The 25160-nt window shown below is 42.1% G+C and overlaps 1 protein-coding gene across 2 annotated transcripts in view; it reads left to right on the top strand.

Annotated features, from left to right (window-relative positions):
- LOC110502559 (attractin-like protein 1) overlaps positions 1-24945 on the top strand; it is a 349969-nt gene extending 325024 nt beyond the window's left edge. For both annotated transcript variants that reach the window (XM_036960140.1, XM_021580677.2), the window contains exons 29-30: positions 5022-5136; positions 22287-24945. In XM_036960140.1, coding sequence (XP_036816035.1) covers positions 5022-5136; positions 22287-22411 — 240 coding nt within the window. In that variant the 3' untranslated portion in view covers positions 22412-24945. The remainder of the gene's footprint in view (positions 1-5021; positions 5137-22286) is intronic.
- Positions 24946-25160: the final 215 nt, after the last annotated feature.

Below are 25160 nucleotides of genomic sequence, written 5' to 3'. Positions count from 1 at the left end.
GAAAGCCCAAAATAAGTGAGGGGAGCAGAGAGGGAAGAAGACCAGAATAAGAGCAGTACAGTAGATGGATAGTACATCTCAGGTAGAGCACCCAGCATTGCCACCATGTCTCTGGGGAGAACAAGGGAAGGCAGGCACAGCTGAAGTGAGGTTTCTGGAGAGATATGCGGCTGGACTGTACAGGCTACTCTCTAAGGGAGTTCTACCCAAGGAGACAAGCACTTGTGGCAACTGTGAAGAGGAAAGGCTCCCTTCAAGTACTGACTGAATGCTCTATCCACCTTCATTTCACCATATCGACACACCTTTGATGCGTTCCAACTGAAACTGTGTGTCATTTGTAGTGTAAAGTAGATTATAGTAGGGTGCTGGTACTGCAACCAAGCCTATATAAGAGAAGGCTTCTCTGCTATCATCTGCCGACTGGACGTTGATCTAGATGACCAGAGGTCAAGCCCTCTTCCCTTTTATTTTTTTTTTGTTAGTAAACAAACGCATCAGTCTCCTCTCGGATCCTCCTCAGACCAGAACAGACACCAGGAGTAAACACAGTCCAACCGACCTGACTCCTGTGGTGTGGTACCGGGGTCAAGCTGAATAGAGCTCCTTCTGACAGGTACTAGCCCCCAGTGCTAGAGAGACCTTATAACAAAGACATTTCAGGAGCATATAGACTTTGCTTTAATAGAACTGCTGCCCTCAAGCTCAACTCTAGCTCAACTCTAGCTCTAGACTATGTTGTCCTAGCATCACTTCTGCATCTCCCCCTGCTACTCCTCTTCAGCATCATTGTTTGAGCCACCTGTTTCCTCTGTATTTTTCTCCGGAACGCCCCCCTGCTGTGTTTCTGTTCTGCGTTTGAGAGCTGTGCGTAGCAGCAAGGCACCGCGGAGGACGATCAAGTGACAGCGTCAACGTCTCATCGCTTGGTTTAATCATCTCACAGCAGGGATCATTGTGCCTTAAAGCTGAAAGGCGGTGTCTCTACGTGTCTGTGTTTTTGTGTGTGTTTGAACATCCAATGACGTACTACAGGAAAATCATTTACTGCCTTTGACAATGTCTAGGTACAGGGTTGACACAGCAGTTGTAAGTGATGATGAGTTGTACTTTGAGAGTGGAAAAAAAGACGAACACATTTGCTAAAGTGTAGGATGGTTGTTATTTTGGCCTCCATGTTGGAATGCTTCTGGTGGCAGTAATGACACAGGATTTGGGGTGTTCAGTTTGTTTACACACACCCTGCCTCCTTGTCAGGGGCATGTTTGACACCCTCTCCTTAGAGAAAGTGAGGCTGGTATCTTGAGGCATGTCCTGAGCTGCTTGGTGAGGAGAGCATGGCTTTATGGATGTGAATGAGTGTGTGTACAGGGTCTGTCCCTCAACTTGCCTGAGTGGAATGGATGGGGCGGCTAGGGCTTAGGGGAGCGGAGGAGAATACCTCCCTTGCGCCTGCTGTGCCCTCCATTCATCCATATTCATTACTCTGGCTTCAGGTAGAGCTCTAAGGGCTGTCAGTCAGCCCGCTCCCCCGTGTGTGAGATCCACATCTGGGGGGAGATTGGAGCAGGGTGAGGTTGTGTCCTCCATCCCCTGGGCTTCCAGCCTAACTCAAATAGATGTCCAGTCAATGATGTAGTACATGGTGGATACTGCTGTTCATTTCCATACTGGATCCATGCATATATACGTTACATGTTTTGTCTATGCGTTTAACAAGCAAAGTTTTAGCGGAACACAACCGTTGCAATCAAATCAAATCAAATCAAATTTATTTATATAGGCCTTCGTACATCAGCTGATATCTCAAAGTGCTGTACATAAACCCAGCCTAAAACCCCAAGCAGCAAGCAATGCAGGTGTAGAAGCACGGTGGCTAGGAAAAACTCCCTAGAAAGGCCAAAACCTAGGAAGAAACCTAGAGAGGAACCAGGCTATGTGGGGTGGCCAGTCCTCTTCTGGCTGTGCCGGGTGGAGATTATAACAGAACATGGCCAAGATGTTCAAATGTTCATAAATGACCAGCATGGTCGAATAATAATAAGGCAGAACAGTTGAAACTGGAGCAGCAGCACAGCCAGGTGGACTGGGGACAGCAAGGAGTCATCATGTCAGGTAGTCCTGGGGCATGGTCCTAGGGCTCAGGTCCTCCGAGAGAGAGAAAGAGAGAAGGAGAGAATTAGAGAACGCACACTTAGATTCACACAGGACACCGAATAGGACAGGAGAAGTACTCCAGATATAACAAACTGACCCTAGCCCCCCGACACATAAACTACTGCAGCATAAATACTGGAGGCTGAGACAGGAGGGGTCAGGAGACACTGTGGCCCCATCCGAGGACACCCCCGGACAGGGCCAAACAGGAAGGATATAACCCCACCCACTTTGCCAAAGCACAGCCCCCACAACACTAGAGGGATATCTTCAACCACCAACTTACCATCCTGAGACAAGGCTGAGTATAGCCCACAAAGACCTCCGCCACGGCACAACCCAAGGGGGGGGGGGGGGGGGGGGGGGCGCCAACCCAGACAGGATGACCACATCAGTGACTCAGCCCACTCAGGTGACGCACCCCCTCCAGGGACGGCATGAGAGAGCCCCAGTAAAGCCAGTGACTCAGCCCCTGAATAGGGTTAGAGGCAGAGAATCCCAGTGGAAAGAGGGGAACCGGCCAGGCAGAGACAGCAAGGACGGTTCGTTGCTCCAGAGCCTTTCCGTTCACCCTCCCACTCCTGGGCCAGACTACACTCAATCATATGACCCACTGAAGAGATGAGTCTTCAGTAGAGACTTAAAGGTTGAGACCGAGTTTGCGTCTCTGACATGGGTAGGTAGACCGTTCCATAAAAATGGAGCTCTATAGGAGAAAGCCCTGCCTCCAGCTGTTTGCTTAAAAATTCTAGGGACAATTAGGAGGCCTGCGTCTTGTGACCGTAGCGTACGTGTAGGTATGTACGGCAGGACCAAATCAGAGAGATAGGTAGGAGCAAGCCCATGTAATGCTTTGTAGATTAGCAGTAAAACCTTGAAATCAGCCCTTGCTTTGACAGGAAGCCAGTGTAGAGAGGCTAGCACTGGAGTAATATGATCAAATTTTTTGGTTCTAGTCAGGATTCTAGCAGCCGTATTTAGCACTAACTGAAGTTTATTTAGTGCTTTATCCGGGTAGCCGGAAAGTAGAGCATTGCAGTAGTCTAACCTGGAAGTGACAAAAGCATGGATTATTTTTCTGCATCATTTTTGGACAGAAAGTTTCTGATTTTTGCAATGTTACGTAGATGGAAAAAAGCTGTCCTTGAAATGGTCTTGATATGTTCTTCAAAAGAGAGATCAGGGTCCAGAGTAACGCTGAGGTTCTTCACAGTTTTATTTGAGACGACTGTACAACCATTAAGATTAATTGTCAGATTCAACAGAAGATCTCTTTGTTTCTTGGGACCTAGAACAAGCATCTCTGTTTTGTCCGAGTTTAAAAGTAGAGAGTTTGCAGCCATCCACTTCCTTATGTCTGAAACACATTCTTCTAGCAAGGGCAATTTTGGGGCTTCACCATGTTTAATTGAAATGTACAGCTGTGTGTCATCCGCATAGCAATGAAAGTTAACATTATGTTTTCGAATGACATCCCCAAGAGGTAAAATATATAGTGAAAACAATAGTGGTCCTAAAACGGAACCTTGAGGAACACCGAAATTTACAGTTGATTTGTCAGAGGACAAACCATTCACAGAGACAAACTGCTATCTTTCCGACAGATAAGATCTAAATCAGGCCAGAACTTGTCCGTGTAGACCAATTTGGGTTTCCAATCTCTCCAAAAGAATGTGGTGATCGATGGTATCAAAAGCAGCACTAAGGTCTAGGAGCACGAGGACAGATGCAGAGCCTCGGTCCGATGCCATTAAAATGTCATTTACCACCTTCACAAGTGCCGTCTCAGTGCTATGATGGGGTCTAAAACCAGACTGAAGCATTTCGTATACATTGTTTGTCTTCAGGAAGGCAGTGAGTTGTTGCGCAACAGCCTTTTCTAAAATTTTTGAGAGGAATGGAAGATTCGATATAGGCCGATAGTTTTTTATATTTTCTGGGTCAAGGTTTGGCTTTTTCAAGAGAGGCTTTATTACTGCCACTTTTAGTGAGTTTGGTACACATCCGGTGGATAGAGAGCTGTTTATTATGTTCAACATAGGAGGGCCAAGCACAGGAAGCAGCTCTTTCAGTAGTTTAGTTGGAATAGGGTCCAGTATGCAGCTTGAAGGTTTAGAGGCCATGATTATTTTCATCATTGTGTCAAGAGATATAGTACTAAAACACTTGAGCGTCTCTCTTGATCCTAGGTCCTGGCAGAGTTGTGCAGACTCAGGACAACTGAGCTTTGAAGGAATACGCAGATTTAAGGAGGAGTCCGTAATTTGCTTTCTAATAATCATAATCTTTTCCTCAAAGAAGTTCATGAATTTATCACTGCTAAAGTGAAAGTCATCCTCTCTTGGGGAATGCTGCTTTTTATTTAGCTTTGCGACAGTATCAAAAAGGAATTTCGGATTGTTCTTATTTCCCTCAATTAAGTTAGAAAAATAGGATGATCGAGCAGCAGTAAGGGCTCTTCGGTACTGCACAGTACTGTCTTTCCAAGCTAGTCGGAAGACTTCCAGTTTGGTGTGGCGCCATTTCCGTTCCAATTTTCTGGAAGCTTGCTTCAGAGCTCGGGTATTTTCTGTGTACCAGGGAGCTAGTTTCTTATGAGAAATGTTTTTAGTTTTTAGGGGTGCAACTGCATCTAGGGTATTGCGCAAGGTTAAGTTGAGTTCCTCAGTGAAGTGGTTAACTGATTTTTGTCCTCTGGCGTCCTTGGGTAGACAGAGGGAATCTGGAAGGACATCAAGGAATCTTTGCAATGTTCTCTTAGAAGCAGTGGGAAAATGTGGTGTGTCTATATCTGACGTACCACTTTGTGATGGGATTTGGGAGTGTTTATTGATTGACATGCTCCTTCCTTCCTCTCTGTGCAGGGTGTGCCCAAGCCTATAGCAGTGGAGCCATGTTGGGGGAGCAGGGCCGGCGTACTGACCGTCCTCTTGTGTCTGCCCAGACTGCCTTCAGGAATACCCCCACCTGGCCAGTCTGGTAAGCACCCGTCTCATCTCCACTCACTGTCTATCTTCTAGACCAGGCCTTCTCCCTTTGGTTATTAAAAGGCACCCACATGCTTCAGATACCACTATTTTCCTCTCCCATTTGAGATATAAAACAAAAGAAAGAGAGAGAGAGAAAGATAAAGTTCAATTTAGAAAATCTCTCTCTCTGTCTCCCTACCGGTTCAAGACTTCAAGAGTCTCTCCAGACAGATGCTAACTGAAGCATGACATATTTGAGATGTGGAGACTTCTCCTCCCCCAACCTCCCTTTCTCCCCTTCCTCCCTCACCTATCCCCTCTCTCTGTTAGATCCCAACCCCACCTCCCCTTTATCGCAACTAGAACCCAATATCTGCCAGAGTGTCTATTTCTCTACTTCTGGCAGTTCAATTTGGAAATCCGTGTACCATCTGTGTTTGGATGGACACAGATATACCTGATCTATCAACTATTAGGGGCTTTGTTTTGAGAGAGACAGAAAAAGCCATGTTATACCTGGAGGAATTAGCAGGCTGTTGGATCGATTGTTCCCTCCAATAGGTTTTTCAGCAGAGGCCAGATGAGCTCATGTTTCTCCTAAGAGGATCTGTGATATTTCAGAGGTGCTAAATATGCCACTGTGCTGTAGGTAAATGAATAGAGAGATGACCATTTGAATGGCACCCAGTGTCACAGAGATGAGCTCGGGAATGCTTTAGAACTTTTAGCACTGTCAGTAGCCATCAAAATATCGCTTTCCTTCTGTCACTCATATACGCACCCACACGTTATCTCTCTCACTCTTCCTCTCCCTCCACCTCTCTCTTTCTTCCTTTTTCTCACGCTTTCCCACTTATTTTATTTCTCTCCTTTTCCTTTTCCCCTGAAGCCCAGGGCTTTCTGAGAGGCTGCTGTCGGCTCATCGTGTAGGTATAATACATGAGCTGAAATACGAGCAGGTGTAAAAGTGACTGCAGCAGGAAGCCTGTAAAATACAGCTAAAATTAAGCACTTTGCAAGGCATCAGGTTCTCATACTGGGAAAAGCTGCTTGCATTACATTTAGAGGAGCCTTTAAAGACACCAGGTACTGGGCAAATAGTAGGAGCTGATAAGTGCAGCCAGTAAGTACAGGCTACAGTATTGGCTACACATGCTGGGTAAATGCATACTGTGCAGTATGTCAGATCCTGCATGATTTCACAGTTCTTTTTTGTGATAGTTGCGGACAAAAAGGCTTGATCTTGCTACAGAAATTCTGACATTTTGGATGTCAGTTTGCAAAGATTTGTGTCCAATTTGCCAAGAAATGCTCCGATGGGTGAGACGTTTGTTGACCTGTGTCTTGATTGAAAAATGTTCTGAATTAAAATTGTGTTGATTGCTCATTTATTTGGTATTGCGGTGGTCGAACAGTTTTATTCGGTAACATTGTGGCGATTAAGTACTTTATATGCATATCATACATGGAACTATAGAAATAGAACTGTCACTCTGCAGTAAGTGCTGAAGCAGTGCTGTGAAACCGGGTAGAGAAATAGAGAGATGTGGTCAGATGCCATATGGGCTTTAGAATCCCTGAGCTGACAAGGTACAAATCTGTCGTTCTGCCCCTGAGCAAGGCAGTTAACCCACCGTTCCCCGGGCGCCGAAGAAGTGGATGTCGATTATGGCAACCCCCCGCACCTCTCTGATTCAGAGGGGTTGGGTTAAATGCTGAAGTCACATTTCAGTTGAATGCATTCAGTTGTACAACTGACTAGGTATCCCCCTTTCCCTTTATGGAACACTGGGGGTGGTAACTGGAAATAGCTATTTGTCTTGACCCATCTGATGTGGGAAAACTGGTCAGGAAGAGATGCTAACACCAGTTAGTATGTGAGTGCATGTGTGTGGGGGTGTGTGTTTGTGCATAAGTGCGCTTTATAAATCAAAGTTAATAGGTCACGTACACAGTTTAGCAGATGTTATAGTGGATGTAGCGAAATGCTTGTGTTACTAGCTCCTAAGAATGCAGTAGAAATGTCAAACAAGTACACAAATAACAGTAAAAAACAATAATTTAAGAATGCCAGGACAAATCTAGTTAACAGCACAAATAACACTGCATCAGTAATCCAAATGCAATCTATGCGTAGATACACCAAAAAGATATACAAAGAATATGTACAGCAGTAAATACTGTAGATTACAGTGAACTATGTCAAGAATCCAGTATATAAATACAGGCGGTGTGTATAAACAGTGAATCAAAAATGCAATGTACTACATGAAAATTATATACTATATATATATATATATATATATGTATATATATATATATATACACATACATATATATATATACACATACATACACACACACACACACACAATATATGAAAAAAATTTAATGAGCTAAATGAAGAATATGGTAGATTAAAAAGATTCCGGTATATACAGTAATCTAGTATATAATTAAGAATCCAGTACATTAATACGCAGTGTGTATAAACATTGTAACAAAAATGCAATGTACAGTAGTAGATACAGTATATTAGAATAAGCTATATGAAGAATACTATATATAAATACAAAGTGTGAAAGACAGTATAAAATAAACGGTCCAGTGTTTAATGAGTGTACAAAACAGGAACACCTGAACATGTGAAAGCTATTGATGTCACATGTTAAATCCACTTCAATCAGTATAGTTGAAGGGGATGAGACAGGTTGGCTTGTCTCAAGAGACAGGTTGGCTTGTCTCAATTGTCTCAAGGCTTTTTAAGCCTTGAGACAATTGAGACATGGATTTTGTGTGTGTGTGCCATTCAGAGGGTTTAGTAGGGAAACAAAAGATTCAGGTGCCTTTGAACGGGGTATGGTAGTAGGTGCCAGGTGCACTGGCTTGTGTTAAGAACTGCAAAGCTGCTGGGTTTTTCACACTCAACATTTTCCCGTATGTATCAAGAATGGTCCACCACCCAAAGGACATCCAGCCAACTTGGCACAACTGTGGGAAGCATTGGAGTCAATATGGACCAGGATCCCTATGGAACGCTTTCGACACCTTGTAGAGTCCATGCCCTGACGAATTGAGGCGGTTCTGAAGGCAAAACGGAAAGTGCAACTCGGTATTAGAAAACTGTTCCTAATGTTTTGTACACTCAGTGTATATGGGACATCAGCGTTGGCTGTGTGTGCATATGTTTGTGAGTATGGGTGTATGTGAGTGTATATTTGAGTACGGAGTCTGTGTGTTTGAGGTGTGTATGAGTCCTTCTTTGTCTATTACTTATTACAGGAGTATGTCATGACGTTGGCCTGGGGTTAGGTTTATGACAGTCATAAATACCTCTTCCCCCCTTTTTCCTCTCTCTACCCTACTGATGTTACATTTGCAAACCCTTGGTTAACATAGAGGGGGGGGATGAACAATATTCTGGTAATCCGACCAATTTAACATATGCGATGGTACTTAATGAATATGATGTCAGTTCGGTTGTCATCTGAGACATCTCATCAATGATAAGATGACAGAAATTCTACAGTGGAAAGTCTACACATCAGAGTTATCGGATTCACATGGAATTGTGGTTCAATTTAAATGTTTGAATATGAAATGTTTCGTGATGGGATGAAATGTGATTTTAGCTTCTAAAATGTGAGAGTGGGTGCTCAATCAGTGGCCCTCCCCTGTGAAGGGACATGGGCTATAAAACTTTTCAAACACGCCTTCCTCTCCCTTCCTATATAAGCCCTTGACGACAATATAACCTCCTGTTCCGAGGATGTAGGACGACGGTCCGATGTCAGAATGGTTCAGATAATAACTACAGCAAGAAGCCAACATCAGCGTGAGCTTTGGTTGCGAATGGTATGAACTTTGAACTCTTATTCACTACAGATGTGATACCTCCTAGCCGTTGAGTTAGCAACAGCAGCTGCAAACGCAGGTTAGGAAGGAACCGACAGAGTATCCCGTCTACCACACAACGACTCTACTACAACGTATCCAATTGACAACCAGAGACATTCTTCAAAGGACTCGGTTGAGCAAAACAGCCTTCCATCTACCACCAACCTACCGAAGCGCAGCTCATAGTAAATATTTATTGCATTTTCCTTTTCCAAATGGGCGGTAATTTAGAATGCATAAGATACTGTATTTACGATAGCACAGCTTCTTCCCTTTTTTCCCCAGTCTTCCCGCTCCTTCACTCAAACCCAGACCCTTTTCTTTTGTGTAACAAGCTGTCATATCTGTTCCAACCGCTAGGGGCGTTTTCCTTTATGACGTAATTTGTAATCAAGTTATGATTTAATTATGTGTATGTGTAATTCTGTGTGATTAGTTAGGTATTTAGTAAATCAATTATTAAACCCAATTTTGTATTGCTGAATCAAATTGTTAGCCAGGGTTTATGCAGATAACCAAGAATTTACAACTTTCAGATGAGACTGAATTAAGATGACGATTAATATTGACTGCTATTGATGTAAAATATTACTAGGTCTTTAAGAGCTTATTCGGAAGATAACAGCTCTATAAATATTATTTTGATGTTCCCGACTCTCTAGTTAATTACATTTACATGATTAGCTCAATCAGGTGATATTAATTACGGATAAATTATTTTATAGAATAGCATATCACTTAATCTGGCATAACCAAAGACACGACAAGTACTACTTACTACTCTCACTTACTACAGGAAATTGCGTGATGGCTGTTCAACAGTCTGATGGCCTGGAGGTAGAAGCTGTTTTTAAATCTTTTGGTCCTGGTTGTGATGCAGAATAGTATCGACGTATACACTGACTCGGTGACTGGGTTCATCAGTAAGTGCATAGAGGATGCTGTTGCCACTGTGACGATTAGAATTGATCCAAACCAAAAATCGTGGCTAGATGTCATCAATCGAGCAAAATTGAAAGCGCAAACCACTGCAATTGACCATGGGAATATGGGAATATGGACGTGTACAAACAGACCAGCTATGACCTCCGTAAGGCAAAGAGGCAAAACGACAGTACTGGAACAAAGAAGAGTCACAACTCTTATCCGTGTACATGGATGAACGCTTCTCCCTCTGTCATGGATGCCAGGGTTGCCCTTAGTTTGAAGATGTAATCCGGAAACAGGTGTTTTATACAACAGCCTTCTTTCTTAGTTCTCTTTTTTGGACTCTCCAAATTTGGCAATCTCTCTGCTTCCACCGGGCATTCCACTGGTTTCAAAACTCGGTAAACTTCTTCCATGACAACGACACCGTTTCTTCCCCACGATTGTCATCAGAAGACTCCACAATGACTGGTTTGATAAATGTTTTGAACTAAATCAGGAATTTCCTCATTGTCTGATTCATGAGGTGGCAGGTAGACTAGTGGTTAGAGCGTTGGACTAGTAACTGAAAGGTTGCAAGATCGAATCCCCTAGATGACAAGGTAAAAATGAGTTGTTCTGCCCCTGAACTAGGCAGTTAACCCACTGTTCCTAGGACGTCATTGATAATAAGAATTTGTTCTTAACTGACTTGTCTAGTTAAATAAAGGAAAATCAATTCAGAATCAGCATGGCACAATCATCCTCTAGAAAGTAGTCCATCACCATGTTTTCCCACTGAGCTTTGTCGATAGCGCTATTAACTTCAAGGCAGCAATGTTGAGAGCGGTAGCAACACTTTTTGTCACTCCCTTATCTGTTTCACATGTCCTTGTGATTGTCTCCACTCGCCCATCTTCCCCATTATCCCCTGTGTATTTACACCTGTGTTCTCTGTCTGTTGCCAGTTTGTCAAGTCAACCAGCATTTTGTCTCAGCTCCTGCTTTTCCCCAGTCCCTCTTTTTCTCGCCCTCCTGGTTTTGACCCTTGCCTGTCCCAACTGTGAGCCCGCCTGCCTGCCGTCCTGTACCTTTGCCCCTACTCTGGATTACCGACCTCTACCTGACCCTGTTCCTGCCTGTCGTCCTGTACCTTTACCCCACCACTCTTGATTATTGATCCCTGCCTGCCCAACCTGTCACTTGCCTGCCCCTGTTGCAGTAATAAACATTGTTACTTCAACACAGTCTGCATTTGGGTCTTACCTGAAATGTTATACTTTTTCAGTTCTTTGTGACATCTTTCAATAAAGCAGCAGTAGATAGGCTTATCCACACATACTTAGCATCTCATGTTATAGACAGAAGCATGCTACATGGCAGACCAATCCAAACTCATGTCCAACCCATCCATTATCCTAGCCAATCATGGCTAGCCGGAAGGTTCCTATATTTGCCGTGGCTAAACCAACTACCAACTCAATATTTAACAGTTTTATATTTACAGATGGCATATGTTATTGAGGCATATGAAAGTTCACATGTTCCAGAAGGCATTTCTGCCCATATTTTGATTTAAAAACATAATAATAATCAAATGCCTCTTCTGTGAAGTAGTGACGTTACGACATACACCTAGTTTCTTGAAATGGGTCACAAATGGTCCCTTCACACAGACAGTGTAGTGAAGAAAGTGCAACAGTGCCTCTTCAACCTCAGGAGGCTAAATAATTTCAGCTTGACACCTAACACCCTCACAAACTTCTACAAATGCACCATTGAGAGAATCCTGTCAGGCTATATCGCCGCCTGGTACGGCAATGCACTGTCTGCAACCGCAGGGCTCTCCAGAGGGTTGTGTGGTCATTCCAATGCTTCATCGGGGGCACACTGCCTGCCCTCTAGGACATCTACAGCACCCGGAAGGCCAAGAAGATAATCAAGGACCTCAGCCGCTCGAGCCACAGCCTGTTCACCCTGCTAGCATCTAGAAGTAGGAGACAGTACGAGTGCATCAAAGCTGGGACCGAGAGACTGATAAACAGCTTCTATCTCAAAGCCATCAGACTGTTAAACAGTCACCACTAGCCGGACTCCGCCCAGTACCCTTCCCTGAACCTTAGTCACTGTTACAAGACCGGCTTCCAAACGGTACTCTACCCTGCACCTTAGAAACTGCTTTGCCATATGTACATAGGGTCATTGAACACTAGTCACTTTAATAATGTTTACATACTGTTTTACTCACTTTATATGTATATACATAGTCATGGCTCATCAGTATTTATATACTGTCCATACTGTCTATACAAACCATTATATACAGTGCATTCGGAAAGTATTCAGACCCCTTGATGTTTCTACAACTTGTTTGGTGTCCACCTGTGGTAAAATCAATTGCATGGACATGATTTGGAAAGGCACACACCTGTCTATATAAGGTCCCACAGTTGACAGTGTATGTCAGAGCAAAATCCAAGCCATAAGGTTGAAGAAATTGTCCGTACTGCTCAGAGACAGGATTGTGTCAAGGCAAAGATCTGGGGAAGGGTACCAACAATTTCTTTAGCATTGAAGGTCCCCAAGTACACCGTGGCCTCCATCATTCTTAAATGGAAGCCGTTTGGAACCACCAAGACTCTTCCTAGAGCTGACTGCCTGGCCAAACTGAGCAATCGGGGGAGAAGGGCCTTGGTCAGGGAGGTGACCAAGAGCCCGATGGTCACTCTTACAGTGCCCCAGAGTTTCTCTGTGGAGATGGGAGAACCTTCCAGAAGATCAACCATCTCTGCAGCACTCAACCAATCAGGCCTTTTTGGTATGGTATTTCACTGCACCCGCTATAATGTCTGCTAAACTGAGTATGCGACCAATAAACTTTGATTTTGATTTGATCAACTTTGATTTGAGAACCTGAATTCAAATCTTTGAAAGAAAGTGACAGCCTCCTCACCACATTTGTGGTGGTTCAGAACTCTATAGCAGGGTTAGCATTAGTTTTCAGTAATCTGCCTTTACAAAATGAAAACCATCAAAAATCTGTTTTAAAACATTTCACCTGCGTTTTATATTGAAAGTCTGTGTTTTTTTTGCTTCAATAGAGTAATAAGGGGCATGCAACTATAGTTTTTTTTCACACAAAATACATTAGTGCAACATATTCATCAGGAAATAATTCATCAGATGACAACAGTCGGCTGCAGCCACACATGTCAATCAGCTGTCATGATGTTGCCCTCTTTGAGTACAGCGAGCACCATCCCCCGCTCTTTGCTTCTACAACCAGACTGCTGTGGGCAGAGTGAGGTCGTATATTCCTAAGGAAGATCCTGCCTCATGGACACACAGTTATAGAGAGTAGTTTCATGGAGACAAAGGAAATCCTTCCACCTCACAGAACGTGAGGTACGAACAAATTTCATGTTCCAGAGAAAGTGTAAAAGATCGGTGAAGAATCCAGCTACGAATTGGTGCGTTTGTCACAACTTGGGAAGCTCAAGAGAGACGGTGTGGCAACATTACCATAACGCTGTTTATATAATAGCCTCAGATATGAGGTTTACATCTAATTGTTGAATAAGATGAATGATTGAGGATGATACAGTTTGAATAATGGTGTAATATGATTGTGGACTGTCTAATGAAGAAAATACAATTCCCTTTTGATTTGAACTAAATCAGAGGCCATTCTGTATAAAACCCCACTTTGAGAAATTATCAGAAGACCATGTTTTTCTCCATTAGGAGGGGGACTAAAGGTTGTAGACCATTGCTGAATCTTTTAACCATACCACGTGGTTAGAACTCAGACTATCGATACCGACAGAATAAGAACAAGTCTTTGATACTAATTACTAGTCTGCAGCTAGGAATTCGGCATCAATTGAACGCGAATAACGACAACCACCGAAACATCTATTCTATAACGAATGTCACTCTGAACAATCTCCACTAACCGCAACCGAGAGAGACGGACAATTCTGCAAAAGAAATGAACTTTTCACCAGCGATCAAGACGACAAACTGAGCGTAAATATATATATTGATTGCAATTGTTCCCGAATGAGTGAGCGTTCATGTGTAAGGGATTAGCATTTTTATTGTTATAATTAACTTTGTAGGGACTTCTTAGTCAACCCCCCCCCCCCCCCCCCCCCCCATTGCCCCTTTGTCTAACAAGCTGCCATGCCTGTTCAGCCCACTAGGGCACATTCTATCATTTCATGTAACCATATTTACTGTGTGTTTATGCATTTCTGTGAATTACTTAGTAATAAATAAATGATTTAAGACAATTGTATGGATGACTCATAGTGAAGACTGGGTTAGTGCAGATAACCAACAATTTACGATGTTTGGAATGAGACTAACGTGAGGTAAAATAAATAAATCATTAATCAGACTATTGATCAGATATGAAAATATCTGAAAGGTTATATTGGGAAATTATAACTTTGTAATCTGAATACTTTCCTTGGTGCCCCTATTTCCTAGTTAATTACAGGTACACGATTCATTACTTTGATCGCGTTATACTAATTACTGGGAATCTTTGATAAAACTATGTCTTCAATTTAATGATAGTAAAGACAAGACACAGCTTATAATGAAAAAGCAAGGTATTTTTGCAAAAACAATGCATGACCATCATATTTCTAAGGCTTATCATAGAAATAATGTAGCCAGCTATATTTCCTAATGTTTTGCTTGAAGTTAATATTTCAATTTAACTTGCTGCCGGAAAGAAACTACACCTGAGGAAAGTACACGGAGAAAAGAAGTCTGCACGTCAGTCAGAGTGCTGTCTGGTAATCCAATGACTCGAGCAAAAATATTTCATAGAAGTGGAGAAGTGCAACTGAAGCACAAAATTAGTCCTTTTACATTCATGATCTGGTGCGAACCCTGACTGAACCGAGCAGAATTTACAATAAGAATAATTTTAAATCTGCATTTACAAAACGCACTAAGTAATTTTTTCAGGGTTTTATCTTTCCTTTTCTGCGTGAAAAACTCAGAATCCTGCGTTATCGCGACACCTGCGCCATATTAATCCGCCTTTTAGGATCCTGACGGTTTCTCCGATTTTGGGATTAAAGTGCCTGGATGTTGCGAGCCTGGGGTTTGTATGCTGGGTAGAGCAGTGCACAGTCCTGTCTGGTACAGAGCTCAAACACATTGTTCTGTAATGCTGAGATCAGCAGAGCTGAGGCTCCCAGGATAGCACAGGTGGATAAAGGGCTCATCTTCATAGGAAAAGTTACTCAGAGGAGTTCCATACCAACCATATCCATACATAACACTGTGGAGGAAATGTCACATTTCAACTCCATCCTCTGCAAGTAGTAGAAGTTTTAGTTGTATTAATTGTTGTCTGGTATAGACAATCTGCCTGCACATACACACACATACCCACAAACATGCCGAATGCACACGTGTACACACACACACACACACACACACACACACACACACACACACACACACACACACACACACACACACACCTCTCCACAGGCATGTCTGTGTATAGAGATTACAAGCTGGTGAAGCAGTCAACTTCTCTAAGCCCCCTGTGTGTCACTGGCTTTACAGTGCTCTGCCGAGGAGACCAGAAGAAGCACCAAATCCCTCCACTCTGGAGTCTATCATTGCCCATCTCCCAACACAAACACACTACTAAATCTGTCTAAGTCAGGGGAGCGGTGGATCTAACCAAGCCTAATGTATTCCTTCAGTCCAATAGTTGAGTGAGGGGCCATTGTATTAATCTGCTTACTCTACTTCCAACCTACTGGGACTAGCTGCTTAGTGAGGAACTTCCCCTGAATGTAGGGAAGTTGGTTTCAACATTCTAAAATGTCTGAAAAAGGGTGTGTACTTTTAAAGTCAGGCTTCTCAGACAGACTTACTATACAGCTGGAGCTAGATTGGCACATGGATAAAATGTCCAAAAGACACAGACATTCTCCTATTTGCTGAAGGGACAAAGACAGACAGACAAACAGATGGATAGACGTCTATATAGCAGCCATCTCCTACTCTAGTCTTACTACCTCATCTTTCACATCATGTCTTAATTCTTTACCTGCTCCTCTTTCCATCATCAGTCTTCTCTACCTTCTCCCTCATTGTTGGGATTACCCTACAGGATGAGATGTCAGGACAGGGAAGAAAACCATCTCCCTGCCAGATACCAGCATGTTCTTAGGAGTTTAAACATAGTCTCCACACAAACACAGCAATCCTGTTATCATCAACAATAACCTGCCTATTCAGGAGAGATCTGTTGAGTGAGTGCGGTCCGAGGTAAGAGTCTGTGGTGGTACCCTCGTTGCCCAGCGACTTGCATTTAGCCAAGGTGCCTGTAAAGATAGTCGCTAGTGAAAATCTACACACTCATTGCACAGTCTTCACATTTTGCTGCCTTAAAATGTAATCTGCCAAACCTACAGATCTACACAACCTACTCCACATTTTCAGTGAAAGAAAAAGTAAAGAACATTTTCTAAATTAATAACAAAAAAATTAAGATGTGTTGATTGCGTATGTCTTCACACCCCAGAGTTAATACTCGATGGAAGCACCTTTGGCAGCAATTACAGCTGAGACTAATTTTGTATAAGTTTCTACCATCCTTGCACAACTCTTAGGGCAACATTGTTATTGTCAAAATTGTTTAAAGGTGCACAATTGCTCCGCCATTTCCTGGTTACAAAAATTTGAATAGTTTGCCTAATTTCAGTTTATGTGGAAAAAGAAGCAAGTATAGTGTAGAGAATCATTATATAATCTGAACTGCTGTGAAATATATTTTCCATAACCCAAAATATTGTATTGTTAGCTCTTTGAAGCTTAAAAATGGGAAGCAAAGAAATAGTGCACATAGAACAGATCTACCACTTCTTAGACTTGCTTTCAATAAGAATGACAGATCTATAACTCATATTTCTATGTGAATTCACCCAAAAAGTTACATATTGCAGCTTTAAGATCAGTAAATCAAATCAAATCATATATGATTATGACTGCGACTGGATCATTCAGGAACACACCTCCCCTTGGAAAGCCATTCTGGTGTGTCTTTGGTATTTAAGTTTGTGTAATTGTCCTGCTGAATAATAAAACACATTGTATTTTTTCAGAATACGATGGGTGTTCTGTGCATTTCAATCACCGATGAAGGCAGTAGGTTACTTAAGACAGAAACGATACAAGGGAGGTTGGTTGGGGAGGGGACGGGTGGGCGTATAACGTGAAGGTCTAGCAACCCAAACGCGTGTTCGAATCACGATGGACAACTTTAGCATTTTAACTAATAAGCAACTTTACAACTATGTGCTACTTTTTTAGCTACTTAGCTAGCATGTTAGCTAACCTTAACCATGTAAATACCCTAACCTTAACCCCTAACCCCTAGCCAAGCTAATGTGAGCTACAACACATTTTAATTCTTAATGAAGAAAATGTTCTACTTGACACAAATGCGTTAGGAAGAAAATTGTGTGGTAGACATGAAAATTGTGTATTCAACACAATGCTTTATGAAGAAAATCCTGTGGTGGACATGAAAAAATGTACTTTTTTGTGTGCCCGTCACGAATTTCAAATAAGTCATGTGTCTATTTCACAATAATCTGTGATAGTGTGTTGCCTTTACATGACGGTGCCACCTGGCAATACCTGAAAAATACAGAGGGTCACCAACATTGATTTCACTCCACATTACTGATCTGTATGACAAAGTGAAAAGGAAGCCATCCATTCTTTTTGCAACAAGGCCATTAAGTAATACTGCAAGACAACACAGCAAAGAAATGAAAGTGTTTTGCCTAAATTAAAACTGCAAGTTTGAGTCTAATTTAATACAACACAGAGCGAAACCCTCTGTATTTTCAAGTATTGTGGTGGCAGCATCATGTTATGGGTATGCTTGTCATCGGCAGGGACAGGATAATTTGTCAGGATCAAATAACCCACAGTCTTCTGTAAATCTTACCTTGGGATATATGTAGTTACATTTTTCAGAGGGACAATTGCACACGTTACTGACAAAGACACACCAGAATGGCTTTCCGAGAGTTGTGAATGTTCCTGAGCGGTCCAGTCTTAGTCCTGACTTACATTTTTGGTTTGAATATTGCTGCTCATAAATGATTCCCAATCACATTAACTGAGCTTGAGCAATTTTGACAAAAACAAGAGTTGTGCAAAGTTGGTAGAATCTTATACAAAATTATTCACAGCTGTAATGGCTCCCAAAGGTGCTTCCACCAAGTATTAGCTCTGGGGTGTGAAGACATACACAATCAAGACATTTTTGTTATTTTATTTTTTTATTAATTAGGAAAATGTTCTGTGTAGATCTGTAGTCGAAAAAATCTAATGTAATCCCTTTTTACATTTCATTTTAAGGCAATATAATTTGAAGACTGTGCAAGGGGTGTGTAAACTTTCACTAGGCACTGTAAGTCTCCCAGTCTCAGTTCAATGTGGCATTGGTTTATAATTCTCTTGAAGTTTCCCAAGCAAGCGATGGAAAATGGAGGAAAAAACACTATCAGGGTCCCAGTTATCTCTCCTTTTCTGCTCTCCTGACCATCTCTCTATCCGCCGAGCTGCCACCATGACGCCCCGTTTCCCATCACAGCCTCGTAGCTGGTGGCCTTGGTGGCCTTGGCTTTTTCTAAGCTCGTTAAACTAACATACGCTGCTGAGTGTGTCGAGGAAAGATAACGCATACAAATAAAGATATGATTGCTCTTTTTTTTCTTAATATTCTTTCTTAATCCCTTTTCTTTTATGTCACCATTATTGGGAATGTAAGGGTATGGTGTTCTGTTTCCAGGCATAGTGTCTATTCACATCCAGACTCAGGGCTCTCTTTCTCTCTCTGACCTACAGTGCAGGCTGGGCTGGACTACAGTGTTGTCCAGTTATTCTGAGGGTATCAAAGGCATCATCTTGTCTCCTACTGTTCCCCCTGCGCAGTTGTGAGTGGAGAGCTTGTTGACAGTGATATGAGAACCAAGTGGGAAGCAGAGGTTATTGACCCAGAGTGGATCTTCTTATGTGACTCTTTCATTCACTCCTTGTCTCAGATAATATGTCCTCCTAGTTTGGGTGATGAGGATTTAAAAGACTGTTAATAAGTATATGTTTAACCGATTTAACAGGATTTAGAAACAATTCAATTCAGTTACAATAGGAACTGACTTTGAGATGAGGCTTGCACATCTGGTCAACATTATCAACCACATTGTCTGGTGAAGATACACAACATACGAAAGTATGCGGACACCCCTTCAAATTAGTAGATTCTGCAATTTCAGCAACACCCGTTTCTGACAGGTGTATAAAATTGAGCACACAGCCATGCAATCTCCATAGACAAGCATTGGCAGTAGAATGGCCTTACTGAAGAGGTCAGTGATGTTCAATATGGCAACATTATAGGATTCCAACAAGTCAGTTTGTCAAATTTCTGCTCTGCTAGAGTTGCCCCGGTCAACTAAGTGCTGTTATTGTGAAGTGGAAATGTCTAGGAGCAACATCAGCTCAACCGCAAAGTGGTAGGCCACACAAGCTCACAGAACGGGACCGCCGAGTGCTGAAGCGCGTAGCGCTTGCAACACTCACTACCGGGTTCCAAAGTGCTTCTAGAAGCAATGTCAGCACAATAACTGAATCTGGGTTTGGCAGATGCCAGGAGAACGCCACCTGCCCCAATACATGGTGACAACTGTTAAGTGGAGAAGGAATAATAGTCTGGGGCTGTTTTTCATGGTTCGGGCTAGGCCCCTTAGTTCCAGTGAAGGGAAATCTTGACGCTACAGCATACATTGACATTCTAGATGATTCTGTGCGTCCAACTTTGTGGCAACAGTTTGGGGAAGGCCCTTTCCTGTTTCAGCATGACAATTCCCCCGTGCACAAAGCGAGGTCCATAGAGCAATGGTTTGTCAAGGTCAGTGGCCTGCACAGAGCCCTGACCTCAACCCCATTGAACACTTTTGGGATGAATTGGAATTCCGACTGTGAGCCAGGCCTAATCATCCATCATCAGTGCCCGACCTCACTAATGCTCTTGTGGCTGAATTGAAGCAAGTCCCCGCAGCAATGTTCCAACATCTAGTGGAAAGCCTTCCCAGAAGAGTGGAGGCTGTTATAGCAGCAAAGTGGGGACAAACAACATATGAATGCACATGATTTTGGAATGAAATGTTTGACAAGCAGATGTCCAAATACTTTTAGTCATGTAGTGTATCAAACTAGGACAAGGTTTTCACAAGGATTCTCACTCTTAATGATGCTATTTGAATAATGGGGAACCAACAGTAGCTCATGGAGAAATCCTGCCTGGTCAGCAGAAATACTAAAAGCTAAACTTGAAAGTCAAGCAGCTGTAATCTGTGTGAGAAAGTGATAACTGTAACTCTCCTTCTTTATTGTCATGCAGATGACACTAATTCTATTATATTTCATTACAAGCTGTCATCAGAATAATGTGCTTGTTCTTCTTATTTAGTTTGAGTTTTATTTAACCTTTATAAAAAATAAACAAATTCAAGAAAGACCTGGCCTTTTTACTGTATTTCTCTTCACTGAAACCCTCGTCAGATCTTAATACTATGATACTATGTTCCATTCCTGTTTGATTGAAAATTATATGTATTTGGGGTCCCTAGTGCTAGAAACGCCCTTCCTGTTCCAAACCATTTTGTACATCTGGGTTAGTGATCCAGCAACCTCACCTGACAAAACAATTCCCTTAGTAGGTTGCATTAGCAGGGAGCGCCCTTCACCTCCACTCACCTGTATCCTGATTTGATTATGTTGTCCAATTAATTTGATTTGAGATGCATATCTCTGGTTATCCAGAAGGCATTGGCTTTAATTAGCAATCATGAAAAATAAGCTATTTGGTTGTAAGCCAGCATTTCCCAAACTCGGCCTGGGGATCCCAAGGGGGGCATGTTTTGGTTTTTGCCCTATCACTGCACAGCTGATTCAAATAGCCAAACCTTGATGATTAGTAGATTATTTGAATCAGCCGTATAGTGCTATGGCAAAAACCAAAACGTGCTCCCAGGGTGGGACCCAGGACCGAGTTTGGGAACCGCTGTTGTAAGCTTTCACCTTTGGTTGAGTCACCAAATTGGCATCTATAACGATAACTTTTTCATGAAATGTTTTTAGTTTTCTTTGAAAAGCTTTAATTAAAAAAAAAGTGTTACTTTCAAGTGTGGAAAGTTTGTCTTTCAAGAGTTACATGTAGTGGTGGTTTCTATCCAATAGTAGTGATGGCTTTGGATGTCAAGGTCAGACATATTAGCTGCAGTGTTACGTGTAGTGATTGCTATAGAAAAAGTGTCAGGTAACAGTGTTGAAAAGGATCTGGTTGTGATTTGGAGTGAAAGGGCTGACAGGTAATCTAGTCTGGCTCCACTGACCAGACATGTCAGGCTGTAGACTAAGAGTGTCAGCCCAGGCTCTTTTCTCTCCTCCACTCCCACTTTGTCCCTCTCTCTATACCTCTCTAACTCAGACATCTTGTTCTGTAATCAGTGCTGAGGGTTGGCCTCCTGTCCGTGGCGGCGGGAAAGAGCACTGAGGCGATTGTTGCCATGCCTACCTAAGGCACACTGTGGCTTGACCACACACATGCATAGGCACACTGCGCGCACTCACACATCATTGTAAGTAAGCATTTCACTGTAAGGTGTAGACTCCACCTGTTGTATTCGGCGCATGTGACAAATACACATTTGATTTGATTTGATTTGACATCCGCGTTCCCTCTGCAAAAACACAGGAATCACTGGTGTGTGAAACGCTTAAACATGTAGAGTTTTTCCTTGTTTTTCTCTTTAGTTTTTTGGTCTGCATACAAGGAGATTTACTTCCTGTCCTAATGAGTAAACTAGTCAAGCCTACCGCTGTACAGAGGGCAAGCCATTCTGAAAATCCATATTAACTACAGTAAGCATCTGGTGTCATTGTGTTCTCCACTTTTATTTGTTGCACTGTGGAGAAAATAGCAGACCATCAGATTGTTGTTTTGAGAAAAAGAACAGTCCATAGCAGCCTAGAGAGGTATAGAGCTATGCTTCAGTGACATGTAGTTCCTCGTCTCCTGCTGAACTCTGATATGTGAGGGCTTGGGCAGGAGTTGGGGAAGCGTTTCTGGGAGTTGGGAAAGGGTTTAAGCGGGCGGGAGACAGCGAGCTAATTACTGTCTGCTGTGTTTTACTTTGCCACACTGCTGAGTGTCGTCTTTGAAGCTCACCTCCCTTCTTCTGTCTCTCTCCCTCCTCCCTTTCCCTTTCTCCCTCCCCCATGTGTTTCTCCCTGTAGGCATTGCCATCGCCAGTGCCCTGATTGACACCTCGCAGCAGAAACCTGGAGACTTCAAAGATAAGTATCATGGCCTGAAGAACCGCAAACTGCACGCAGTAACACATCAGGGGACCTGTGTTTGAACCGCCTGACCAAAAGGGGAGCCTGAATGCACCTGAAAGGACCGCGAACGCTTCTGTTTTATGATGAGTTCTTGCTCTATTTTTATCAGTCTTTCAACAACCCGGCGTGCTGAAGTGAACCTGGTGATAACAGAATCCCTTTATTGAGATGTTGAGTGTCAGCAAGCAAAGTGTGCCTCATCCCCACGCCCTGTAATGTTGTTTTTTTCCCCAGAGTGACTTGTCTGCTCTCTGGTTGGATCTCTGCCCAGCCCAGCTGGAGGGTTCTGGACATCCCATTGGCTCTCTGCCATGAAGTTTGTAGTCTGCACTTCCTCCCTGTGAACACATCTCCTTAAGAGTTCAGGAAGAGCAGGTCGCCACTGGAAGTTTGAATGTCATTGTGACATGAGTCTGAAAGAACAATGCCAAGGGCCTCTTGCTGGTGAGATGTGTGCTCATTTTGATACAAAGATAAAAGCTCTTTTAAGTTCAATCCAGGCTAGATGAACAGAGCAGCGTATGGGTCTAGATAGAATAGCTTGTGACTTGACTATATGGTTGCCTCACTCTGAGGTAATGTATCCTGTGCTGAGGATTCCTCCCATGACTTAGCCTACCAGCAGTACAGCATGTCATGGCCTAATGAAGAAGTCGGATGCAAAGAACAGCGGGAAAAAAGGAAGAAAACTGGTGTCAGTATTGAAACATGCCTGTGTTTGTTATGTTTAACTTCATTGTCAAAGAGCAATGGCATAACATTTAGAATGGCATTTAAATGCATGTCCTCTCCATGTGTCCAAAATTATTAGCACCCTTGATAAAGATGAGCAAAAAATACTGCATAAAATTAATAATACATAATACTGTGCTATATTGTATGTATATATGAAATAAAGGAAAATTATATGATTTTATACCAATACAAATGCTCATAGAAAGAGTTTAAGTAATGAAAAACATTCTCAAAAAGATAGGGTCAAAATTATTGGCAGCCCTGTTTTGAATACCCTTTAATACCTATTATAATAATAATCAAAATAATATATGCCAAAGTTACTTAGTCGTGTGTGCATACATTTTCATATGGGTAGTCCCAGCGGGAACACACACAATACTTCACCTTGCAAGGATAATATGAGATTGAAGAACGCATTGGGAGGTATTTTAGACCATTCCTCCATACAGAATCTTTCCAGATCCTTATCTGCTGCCCTTTTCAATTCAAACCACAGGTGTTCGACCACAGATTTCCTGAGACAAATGACCATTGCAAAATGTTAATTTTGTGGTCAATGAACCATTTCTTTGTGGAATTTGATGTGTACATCGGGTTATTGTCTTGCTGGAAGACCCACTTCGAGCCAAGTTTCAGCCTCATGTCAGAGGCAGCCAGGTTTTTGGCTAAAATGTCCTGGTACTGGGTAAAGTTTATTATGCCATACTTAATAAGGGCCCGAGGACCAGTGGACGCAAAATAATCCCATAACATCAAAAATCCACCTTATTTTACAGTGGGTATGGGGTTATTTTCTGCGTGTGCATCCTTCTTTCAACGCCAAATCTACCACTAGTGTGCGTGGCCACATCCTATATATATATATATATATATACTCGTTAAACGAAATATCTTTGCCTGAGCAATTGTATTAGTGTAAAATAATAGAAGTAGAAACATTTTTTTTGCGTAAAATATAGCTCAGTATTTGTATTTTCTGCTCATCTTTATCAAGGGTGGCAATCATTTTGGACCTGACCGTATGTCAAGATGTTTCAACATATTTCTCAGTATCCGTCAACACATATACTTTATACATATCAAGACTCCTTGATTTATTTAAGTATAGATTTAGAACACAAAATCATATTTTAATTGCTACTCCTTTTTTCTTTTTTTGTTGCCATATTTCATTGTGATTGTGTATGATTGTGTTTCTAAGGGAATGACAAGGGCATACAGTCATAAAACAAATAACAACCAATTGTAGCTCTAATGTTTTCTTGTACAGTATGTTAATAAGACAAAAACCAAATGATTAATTTAACCTCCATATCCAGGTCGATTAATTTGTGTAACACACTAACTCAGCTTGGATCCTGCAACTCTATTCAGCCAATACCATTCTCAGTTCCAAAATGCTACATATGTTTCCTTTCCTACTCTCTACCTGGGATTTCTTCAAGGAAGGGAGGGAGGAAGCATGCATGCATTTTTTTGGCATTTGGGCTGTTTGTTTTCTCTGTATGACTTTGAAGTTTGTTGTGTTTACACTTCTATCCGAAGCATCCTATGTTCTGTGTCACGCTTTGTCTTGTAAATCATTGTAAACAAACCCTAATAAATTATCACACTTTTAAATGTACATAGGAAATGTAGAAATGTGATAAATCTGATGTTTTCCGGTCAGGTGAACTACATATAATGTATTTTACACAGATCTGTTGAAATGTGTATGAATGAAGAGCAGCTCACCTCATTATTTTGTTCATTATGGGCATATTATGTAAAGTTACAATTAAACATTTTGATGCTTCTTCATACTGTGATTAAAACATGTCTCCTTTTGTATTTTTTTGCCTCTCAATTTTCAAGCTTTATTGATTTGTTGCACCGGATGTCAATTTGATTGGCTTACAAGCAGAGAGTACTTAAAGATACTGACATCGGACACCTTGAAAGATCCGCCAAAAGGATGTCTTGGTTTGATCGCTCAGATATAGAATGTGTGTTGATTTTGATATGTAATGTGTCTTATGCGACTTATGACAC

This window comes from Oncorhynchus mykiss, chromosome 23 (genome assembly GCF_013265735.2).
Source record: "Oncorhynchus mykiss isolate Arlee chromosome 23, USDA_OmykA_1.1, whole genome shotgun sequence".
Taxonomy (NCBI): domain Eukaryota; kingdom Metazoa; phylum Chordata; class Actinopteri; order Salmoniformes; family Salmonidae; genus Oncorhynchus; species Oncorhynchus mykiss.
This window is presented reverse-complemented; position numbering and strand designations above follow the sequence as displayed.